Raw genomic sequence first — 10,819 nt, forward strand, 5'->3', positions numbered from 1 at the left:
TAAAATATGTATATAGTGTATGGTTTAATATTTGTTTTCTTCTGCAGATGTAAAGTACTGCGTCACAGCTGACCGCTTTCCGCTGGACTCACGTGCCTTGTGGAGTCGTGATGGGGTAAGTCGTGTTATAACTTGGCACGTGAGAAATTCATGTAATGTCATTTTTATATGGCAATAATAACACGTGCTTCTCATTATAATAGATCCACCTGAGTGACGATCGGGGGATGCCGCTTCTCGCGAAGCTTCTGTGGCACTTCTCCTTTCGGCAGCTACAGTCACCTCTGCCTGTTACACCTCCGCCTGTGTCTCCTCCCAAGTCACCCCCGACTGTGAGACCCTTTGCTACCACCGTGGTTGTGAAGGGAGAGGTTTCACGTCCACGTCCCCTTGACCCCTTCAAGGAAACTGTTGTCGGACGTCGCGGAAAGGTAAAAGTTATGCAATTTTGAAGAGCTTTAGTTTTAGTTAGGCCCCATTTATTGAATACTAATTCCCCCTATGTGTTTATAGCGCAGCCAACCTGAGTCCTGGGATGCGCCTGAGGACTGGGATCAGTCTTCCGTGCGGATCCTTCCTCATGAGGTTTGTACATTGGTATGATAGCTGATAGGAAATTAAACCGTAATGATGCGTACATTTGTTGTTTCATTTAAATCCTATTCCTATAAGACAAGGCAAATGGTCAATGGCTCAATTCGGTTTTTTATTTCTAGGTTTGTGTGCCTCCTCTGGTCCTGAGGGAGTGCTTTGTCGTGCTAAACCCTATCCGGTTTAGCACTGACAAGTTGGCTGCAATGGATCGCATTGTTCCATCCAACCTTGACGTCCCCATGGGGAATCGCTCAAAGGTAATTTGTGTGATTTTAATATTAACCGTTTGTGAGTGCATACATATTAATAGCGCCTGTAATCCTATATGACAAGCTTTACATTGTATGGTACAGATAGTTGCATTGATAACAAATGTGTTATATTTCATTAACTGTTATCATTTCCGTTCTCTTCCATTATGATAGAAACGGAAGGTGGCACATGGAACCACGGCTGTGGTCTCCAAAGGAAAGAAGGCCCGCCTTGAGGTTGGTAATTTCTCATTGAAATATGTACTTGTTTTTTGGTTGAAACACAGGAACAACTATTTTTTGATTTCGCCTTTAATACAAGAGATAGTCCAACATTCTCTGTGTAGGTATTGTTTTGCCAATGATTTACAATTATTTTCCAGGCACTTCAAACTCCAGCAAGGATTGCCAAACCTTTGAAGCTGGTACCTCCCCCTCGACCTGTGCCAGAAGCTGCTGTGCCAGCCACTCTGGAGGGCAGCGTCTTTGTGCCTTCGAGCAAGGTAATTTGCATACAACATGTGATGATTACACACATTCAGTGAATAGAGTGTGGTTCTCTATTCTTTTGATATTTTCTCTAAGTTCCCTTTAAGAAAGTCTAGTTTTGTGTTTCCATTTCTCAATTGTAATGTACATATAATTCTTACTATGTCATTACAGTTTGCTCAACCGGAGGTGGATGACCAGACTCTGTGTGTTGATGAGTGGCCGTTACTTCAAACAGAGTTTTGTGAGGTAAAGGAATGGGGGGAAAAAAAGAGCATCTTGTAATATTTGGGTTTTGTTGTTAAATTTGTATGTAGCGCCACAAAATACAGGCGTGCACAACACTATGTTTGTTACTGTTTTAAATAAACTACATTAGCAGTAAGTTCTTTGAACTGCCCACTTTTCAATTTTCATGCAATTGTATCTCTCATGATAATTTCGCTCCCTTACCTCATTGTAGAAGGTGAACCAGCCAACTCCTCGGGTTGTCTCTGGACAGAGAAAACAAGAGGAGCTAACACCTTGGGGGCCAAAAGTTGTGATGGCCCAGGCTGATAAACCAACAGCCAATGAGACCAGCTTCTTGGGATGTTCAACCAAGGTAATGACAACAATATAAAAAATGATTTGCAAATAAGCAATCAATCGGTTCCAGGATCAGTATCTAGTAACATTTACATTTTTACTTCATAATTACAATCAACATAGTTTAACTGTTTTTAACATGTTCTTGGTAATATCTACACACTATGAATTGGAAATGTCAAGAAGGTTGGCTGATGAACTTGTTGTGCTCATTTTAATTATTTAAACTGAACTGAAATAAAAGTTTTCTTTGTGCTTAATTCTGTTCACCACAATACACTAAATGTCCCCTTTTCTATGGCTTATGAGTTTGCATGTAGGGGTAAACCTCAATTTTGTAACATTCGTAATGTTTGTGATTGCAGATGACACACATTGAGGACCATGAGCCGTTTGAACCAGCACCTGAGGTCACTGCGAGCAGTCAGCAGGTATGTAATTACTAGTGGAAAGATTGTATACCAACGGGAAAAGCCACAGCTTAAGAGACCCATTTTGTTTTGATGTGTTTATTCTTTTAAAACATTGATATGGTGTAAGTGTGCAGTTCTGACTAATTTGCCTATACTATGTACATTTTCAAATTACTTACTGGGAACCAACATGCTTTTAAAAACACTGAATTGTCATTTCAGCAGAGCCCGCCTGAGGACAATGGCCAGCTTGAAGATCCTCATGTAACACTTGCCAATCAGAAGGTACTTATTTTTAACATGTTATTCCCTGTTCCTTGTGAGTTTTCCTGCCATTTATTAGATCTTGGAAATTAGTTAAAGTAATGTTAATATCATGTACAATTCCGTTTTCCCATTATACACAGCCATGAACTGCAGCTGATTGATTCCTAGCCTTTTTTATGAATTCCTTGTTAATTTCGATATAAACTATTGGTTACACTCCTTTTTGATTGAACTACTGTTGTGTTTTTAGGCACCCTGTGATTTTGCACCTGCCAGAGCTGCTACATCAAGTCATGTGACTTATGACAACCCTGGGTGTCTTCAAGGATCGTTTGACCAGAGCAGCCACATATTCGGGGAAAATGCAGGTAAGCAGTGTGCTACAAATGGCATAGCGGCAATTATGACCCACACCACCCATAGCGTTCTCAAATGGAAAAAAAAGAACATTCATCATATTCTAAAACAAGGTAATGGCTTGTACACATCTATGCTAGAAAATAAGGAAATCAGTGCAGCCAAAACCAGTGGTCATATTTTCATTTCCGAGTTACCCAGACACTGCAAATTCAACAATAAATTATTTAGTTTGGAATATTTTGATACACTCACTGGAAGTCTTGATCAAAAGGATGTTTATGACGCTTCTTTGCAAAACATAGCCATGCCTTTAGAAGAGGCTATTCAGAAGACACTGCTGCAGACAGAAACATGCTTGCTCAACATCCAAGGAAGTGTCTGTGCCATTTTCAAGGTCGAAACTGCTTTTGCAGTTTTCGATCCTCATTCTCGTAGTACTTGGGGTTCGGTTGCACCGGATGGAACCAGCATAGTAGCGCACTATGCTACTGTGTATGAGTTATATGACCATATTGAGAACCTTGTCAATTCCTTATATCAAAATCATCCACATGCTTTTGATATCCCAAACAAGGTGTTTGAAGTCACTGGTGTGAAAGCTGTTGAGGTAAACTCACCATTTACTGCTTTAACTGCACAGCCTGAAGCCAGCACTTCGGCACATGACGGTACTTTGGACACTGACAGTGACTCTGATCTCTGTGTCCTTTCGGTAACAGATAGAAATTCCCTTGCAGTAAAAACTTATTTTTCCCTTGAAACTGTGCAGCCTGTAGCAAACACTTCTACATGTGACACAACTGTGAACATTGACAGTGATCTTCCAATTCACACAAATGGTGGATCAGATGTCTGTTTAATTTCTGTATCAGATAGACCCAATATAATATTTACTGGATTGACATTAAGCGAAAAAAACAGGATCTGCAACAAACTGAATATCGTACCAACTTTAGATCAAAATATTGTTGCACCATCCTTCGATATGACACAGCCTGAACCATGCCATACAACATCCATTGAAGGTGACGGTAATTGTTTCTTTCGTTCTCTTTCGTCTGTAATTAGTGGTTGCGAGTCAAATCACAAGGCCTTTAGAAAGGCTGTAGTGAATCACATCTCAAATAATTCCCTTCATTACGTTACTTGTCTAAGACAGCAATTTGCTTCTGTGGAGCAATATCTCAGGGACTCAAAAATGAAATATGTTGGATCTTGGGCAACAGAGTTGGAAATACAAGCTTCTGCTGATTTGCTCTGCGTTGATATTTACACATACAGTCAACAGAAATGGATTACGTTTACGGCGACCATTGAGCAGAATTCAAGAAAAGCTATATATCTGAGACACTGCAATGAAAGCCATTATGAACCAATTGCATGTGTCAAAGAAAAAACCTCGCTTACATGCTTTAGTTTAACTAGCTTCTGTGAAACGTCGCACAAAATGTCCAATGCAGACCGTGTTTCACCTCGTAAAAAAATTACTGATAAAGTATATAATGTAAGAATAAAGAAAACCTATGCTGAAGACACAGAATATAGGCGAGTTAAAAAGCTAAAAATACAAGAAAGATATAATTGTGATGAACAGTATCAAGCAAATCGGAAAAACAGCAGTATTGAAAAATATGCTAATAATGAACCGTTCAGAGAACAAGTAAAAAACAGCAGTATTGAAAAATATGCTAATAATGAACCGTTCAAAGAACAAGTAAAAAACAGCAGTATTGAAAAATATGCCATTAATGAACCGTTCAAAGAACAAGTAAAAAACAGCAGTATTGAAAAATATGCCAATAATGTAACGTTTAAAGAACAAGTAAAAAACAGTTTCGAAAAATATACTAATAATCCTGCCCATCGTAAACAGCTGATACAAAGAATTGTAATCAAATACAGAGAAGATCCGGCTTATAAACCCTCAGTAATTGAAAGAAACTGTCACAAGCGACTTAATCTAACCCTCTTAAAACATAATATCGACTATGTAATTGAACTCTTCCAAGAAGAGGTCAAACATGGTCCAGAGCATGTTTGTTGTTCATGTCACAGATTATTGTTCCGAAAGCAAGTAAGATTATGTGACATAACTTCATATGAATCCAAGGCTTCAACTGTGTCAGCAATTGCAAAACAATGCATTACTACAACATATCTCCATCAATGTGATATTGCATGTTTAACGCCATGCACACTAAAACAGACAGTTGCTGGGAAATTGTGGATATGTTTCAGTTGCAACTCCAAGATACTCAGTGGTAAGGTTCCCCAGGAGAGCGCTGTGAACAATATGGCATTGGATCCAATTCCGGACGAATTAGGCACACTGAACTCATTAGAACAACACCTGTGCGCATTGAATATTCCCTTTATGCGACTTGTGGCATTGCCACGAGGTTCTCAGAATTCTGTCCATGGGCCGGTGACTTGCGTTCCATCAAACAGCGATGTAGTCACTTCGGTTCTCCCTAGGCTAGAAAATCAAGATTTAATGATCCGAATAAAACTGAAAAGAAAACTTACTTATAAGGGGCATTATCAGTATCAATATGTGCACACTCAAAAAATCCAAAATGCGATAGCATGTTTAAAGGACATCAATAAATGGTATAAGGACATAGACTATAACGCAGAATGGGAAAATCCCTTGCCAGAAGATGCATGTTCTGTTTTGAAAGAATGCAACCCAGTTAATGACACTCCATCTGCACCTGAAAGCAGTGACATTACAACTCAATCAGACCAGGTGTCGGATGATGAAGAAGCTGACCACATATATGAAACTCAAACACACGGGTTACTCTTGGACACATGTTTGCAACCGATTGATATCGCACAAGAAATATTTGATCAGCATTTCGAAAGTGTTTTATCAATAGCTCCAGCTGAGGGCAACAGTCCTGTTAGGCTGCTGACAGATAAGGGCAATGAAGCAAAATGTTTCCCAACTCTTTTCCCCAAAGGGACGGGTACATTCCATGATGCACGGCCCCACAGGCTCACTCTCAGTAGATACATCAACACACGAATCCTAAATGCTGATGGGAGGTTTAGCAGCAATTTGGACTACATTTTCTATGCTCAATATTTATCTGAGGTCAATCAGGTTGTTTCCAAGGTGTCCATAGCATTGAGAAAAGGTTACCATGCAGGGGAATCATTGGCTATAACTTCCGCCATGCTTTCAAACAAAGACTATGTAAGTAATGTCTTAAAAACCGATCTCGGTTACAAGTTCCTTCAACCGATCCGAGGGACTCCAGTTTTTTGGCAAGGTGTACAGAAAAATCTATTTGCTATGGTTCGTCAGCTTGGTGTCCCTACTTGGTTCTGTTCATTTTCATGTGCTGATTTACGCTGGACTGAACTCATCGATGTTTTCATGAGACTACAGAAAATACAGGGAAACGTCAACGACCTGGACTGGTCACAGAGGTGCAATTTACTCAAAACTAATCCGGTTACCGCGGCAAGAATGTTCCAACACAGGTTTCAGACTTTCCTAAATGACGTCATCAAGTCACCAGCTAACCCCATTGGTAAAGTTATCGAGACATTTTTTAGAGTTGAATTCCAACAACGCGGCTCACCCCATACTCATTGTCTGTTCTGGGTAGAAAATGCACCGAAAATAGGCAAAAACACAGACCAAGAAGTCACACAATTTATTGATAAATACATCAGTTGTGAACTCCCGCCAGCAACCGACGCATTGCATGAAGTTGTTTCCAGCGTTCAAAAACACAGCTCCAAGCACTCAAAGAGTTGTAGGAAAAAAGGCACAACATGCAGATTTAACTTTCCACGTCCTCCAAGCAACCACACCTTTCTTTGTAGAAGTAAAACAGACGAGAACCAGGAGGTAACAGACGCTGATCCGATAGACGTCTCTATATTAGAAATGCGAAAAGAAAAAGAGGTGGCTAAAAGTGTCATGACGAGGGCCAAACATGCTCTTTCAAGTCCAGACCTAACCTTCGACACTGTGGATCAGCTATTTGCTTCCATTAACATCACCCAGGAAATGTTTGAAAATGCCTACCGATTGACAACCAATAAAAACGCGGTTGTACACAAACGCAACCCATCAGATGTTTACGTTAATCAATACAACAAAGACCTTTTGCGTTGCTGGGATGCCAACATGGACATACAATATGTCTGCGATGCTTTTGCTTGTGTAGTATACATAATATCCTACATCTCAAAAGCAGAACAAGACATGGGCTTATTGTTACAACATACTCAAAATGAAATGAAAAAACATGGAAATTTAGATGCAAAACAAACACTCAATAAGTTGGGAAGTGTCTTTCTCCACAATCGCGAGGTCTCAGCTCAAGAAAGTGTTTATCGAGTCACAAACATGCATCTCAACGAATGCTCAAGACTGGTCACATTTATCCCTACTGGTGAAAATACCGTCAGAATGAGTTATCCTCTCAGTGTCATTCAAAGCAAAGCAGAACAGGGTGACACATCAACAGACTCGATATGGATGACGAGCATAACGGACCGCTACAAAAACCGCCCCCAGGGCGCAATTTTTCATGATATTTGTATAGCCACATTTGCTTCAAAATACAGAGTTCTGTACGGGAAAGAGCAGCACAGCCAGGGCTCTGTTAAACTGGAAAATAACACTGGCTTTGTTAAGATGAGAACTAGGGGACCTGATGCTGTTGCTAAATACGCTCGTTTCTCACAAACCAAATATCCAGAAAAACACTACCACAGTTTGCTACAATTGTTTTTGCCTCATTATTCAACAGATGAGTTAAAACCTCCACCGTACAACAGTTATGAGCAGTTTTACAGGACCGGTTCCATCACTAACAGCAGCAATACAACGCAAAGTGTTAAGGAAGTTGTAGATTTCAACAGATCCCTGTTTGAAGTAGATGCAGATGAGCTCGACAGATGCCAAGAGGTTGCAGGGCACCGCGGGGCTCACGACGAGGCATGGGCAGACCTTTGCCCTGAATCTGAGTTGGAGCGATTAGAATGTCAGGAGGAGATGTCTAACAACAACGACACAAATCAAAATGAAAGAGAAGCCATACCGGACTTGCAGTCGGACGCAAAGGCAACGCTGTCTAAAGAATTTCCCACACACTCGATACAAAGAGCTGAAGGTCTGTCCATTATGCGCACGTTAAACGAACAACAGACTCAAATTTTTTACAAAATCCGCACATGGTGCCTTGACAAAATCAATGGCAAAAACCCAGACCCGTTTCGCGTATTCATTTCAGGGGGAGCAGGCACGGGAAAGTCCCACCTGATTAAAGCTGTGTACTACGAGTCATGCAGACTCTTTGCAAGAATGTCCATTAATCCAGACGACACTCATGTTTTGCTAGCTGCTCCTACAGGAGTAGCAGCATATAATATCAACGGAAGCACAATACACAGCACCTTTGCTATTACTACCACTGCCAAACTGCCATATCAACCTCTAGGAGATGAAAGAATCAATTCGTTAAGAGCCACCATGAAAGACTTACAAATACTCATTTTGGACGAGGTGAGTATGGTTGATCATAAAATCCTGACGTATGTCCATGGCAGACTACGACAAATAAAGCAACAAGGAGATTATGCATTGTTTGGGAATGTATCAATCATGGCAGTTGGTGACTTCTTCCAGCTCGGCCCTGTAAAGGGAACACCTCTTTACCACGAGCAATTGGTGACCGATCTGTGGAACAATCATTTCACTCACATTGAGTTGACAAAGATAATGCGACAAAAAAACAAAGAGTTTGCTGAAACATTAAATCGTCTTAGAAAACACAGAAAAGGAGACAATCTTTACCAGCGAGATGAAGTCTTGCTAAGACAACGCGAGACCGGCGAGGGGGAACTGACACAGGACCTTCACATTTTCGCCACAAACGATGAAGTGGCAGCCCATAACATCGCCATGTTACACAAGACGTGTACGGATTTGGTGCAAATTAAAGCTCAAGATTCTCAGAGAAACCCTACCACAGGACAAGTAACAAGAAAAAATAATCCAAGATTTGATAGTCAGACATGTTTAAGCAGAACGTTAATCGTTGGTCCATCAGCTCGCGTAATGCTCATCAAAAATATAGATCTGTCAGATGGATTGGTCAATGGTGTATTCGGTACCGTTTGCAAAATCACCTTTGAAGGGAACGTTCAGTTTCCCAAAACCATTTTGGTTAAGTTTGACAATGACACAATCGGCAGGAAACTGAGGAGTAGGTCTATATGCTTTGAGCCTCAATTTCAACAAGCAACACCCATAGATGCTGTGGAAGACAAAGTAATGACTGGTGGATCTAGACGCCAATTCCCGTTACGCCTAGCATGGGCCTGTACCATACACAAAGTTCAAGGTTTAACTTTAGAAAGAGCTGTAGTGTCCCTTAAAAGGATATTTGCAGCTGGCCAAGCATATGTAGCATTAAGCCGAGTAACGTGTGAGGAAAACCTTATCATTCAAGACTACGCAGCCAAAGCCTTCTATTCGAAACCAGACATCGACATTTCCCTGCAAAAAATGGAACCATTCATTGCAACTCCACCAGCAGAAATAACTTCAACCCTCAAAATATGCCTCCACAACATTCAAGGTCTATGTCAACACATGGAAGACCTTAAACATGACCAGAGAATCTTGAGTGCTGACATCATTTGCGTGACAGAAACATGGCTGGAACAAAGCACATCAGTCAGTTCCATTGAAATGCCAGGTTGGACTTTTAATCACAAACTCCGGTCCCAATCCTACCATAACATGACCCAATTCCAAGACTTGGTAAACAAACGGCACGGTGGTGTGGGCTACTATCACAAAGACCACATCACTTGTAACATTATACACATGCCGTGCAGTGACTTGGAAGCCATCATGTTTAATGTTCAGCCTTTGAATTACAATTTCATTGTGCTGTACAAACCGCCATCATATCAACTCGCCTTATTCAAACAAAATCTCGCTTTGGTAATGCAACAATTTAACCAACTTTCAGGAGGAAAGGTAATTATGGGTGACTTCAACGACAATGCCCTTGTTTCTAAATCTGCAGAAAATTTCATGCAACAACAAGGTTACACCCAAATTGTCTCTTCGCCAACAACAGAAAACGACACAACAATTGATCACGTTTACATTCGTGACATTAGTCCCACTGATATCAAAGTGCAAATTCTGTCCACCTACTACTCCGATCATGAGTGCCTCTGTTTAGATTTCCTTCTGTAACTGGTTAGCTCGTTTAGCTCGCAGGTTTTAGCACTACCCAATATTTTAAATGTTTTGTCTGTCTTTTCTATTTATTCAAATAAATAATAAATATTAAATATTATATATTTTTTATTTTTTTACATTTTCTATTTTTTCTAATAAATCATGAATTTTCTCCCCATTATTTTTTTTATGGATTTGCCCCTCTAATGAAAGCCATAGATATGGGGGTTTTTTTAGCACTACCCAATGATTTGAATGTTTTGTCTATGTCTTTTCTATTTTTTCTAATCAATAATAAATATTATCAATTTTTACCTTTTTTTTTCTAATAAATAATACATATTATCCATTTTTAACTTTTTGGATTTTAACTTTACATTTTCTCCCCATTTTTTTTTTTTTTTTTTTTTATTTGCCCCTCTAATAAAAGCCATAGCTATTTTGGCCCTTTTCAGCATTTTTTCCCCATTCATCTATAACTTACAATTTACAATAAGGGTACATAGATAAGCTATTTGTTAATGCTTAGTTAATAACTCATAGCTAACTAACCATTTCTAAATACTTAATACGTAATGATTGATTAGCATTAACTAAGTCAAACTAACTGTTATCCTTAGTTAATGCTAATC

The 10,819-nt window shown here is 39.8% G+C and overlaps 2 protein-coding genes across 2 annotated transcripts in view; both read left to right on the forward strand.

Moving 5' to 3' along the window:
- Window positions 1–2,698, forward strand: part of LOC130385907 (uncharacterized) — a 9,076-nt gene extending 6,378 nt beyond the window's left edge. Inside the window, exons 6-15 of the mRNA XM_056594677.1 lie at window positions 48–115; window positions 204–431; window positions 514–597; window positions 717–851; window positions 1,020–1,082; window positions 1,229–1,348; window positions 1,509–1,583; window positions 1,798–1,938; window positions 2,288–2,353; window positions 2,558–2,698. Coding sequence (XP_056450652.1) covers window positions 48–115; window positions 204–431; window positions 514–597; window positions 717–851; window positions 1,020–1,082; window positions 1,229–1,348; window positions 1,509–1,583; window positions 1,798–1,938; window positions 2,288–2,353; window positions 2,558–2,692 — 1,115 coding nt within the window. The 3' untranslated portion in view covers window positions 2,693–2,698. The remainder of the gene's footprint in view (window positions 1–47; window positions 116–203; window positions 432–513; window positions 598–716; window positions 852–1,019; window positions 1,083–1,228; window positions 1,349–1,508; window positions 1,584–1,797; window positions 1,939–2,287; window positions 2,354–2,557) is intronic.
- Window positions 2,699–2,829: 131 nt separating this feature from the next.
- On the forward strand, window positions 2,830–10,390 carry LOC130385906 (uncharacterized). The gene has a single exon (XM_056594676.1). The coding sequence runs from the start codon at window positions 3,006–3,008 to the stop codon at window positions 10,200–10,202; it is 7,197 nt and encodes a 2,398-aa protein (XP_056450651.1). The 5' UTR covers window positions 2,830–3,005; the 3' UTR covers window positions 10,203–10,390.
- The last annotated feature ends 429 nt before the right edge of the window (window positions 10,391–10,819 follow it).

The sequence above is a fragment of the Gadus chalcogrammus genome, chromosome 7 (genome assembly GCF_026213295.1).
Source record: "Gadus chalcogrammus isolate NIFS_2021 chromosome 7, NIFS_Gcha_1.0, whole genome shotgun sequence".
Classification (NCBI taxonomy): domain Eukaryota; kingdom Metazoa; phylum Chordata; class Actinopteri; order Gadiformes; family Gadidae; genus Gadus; species Gadus chalcogrammus.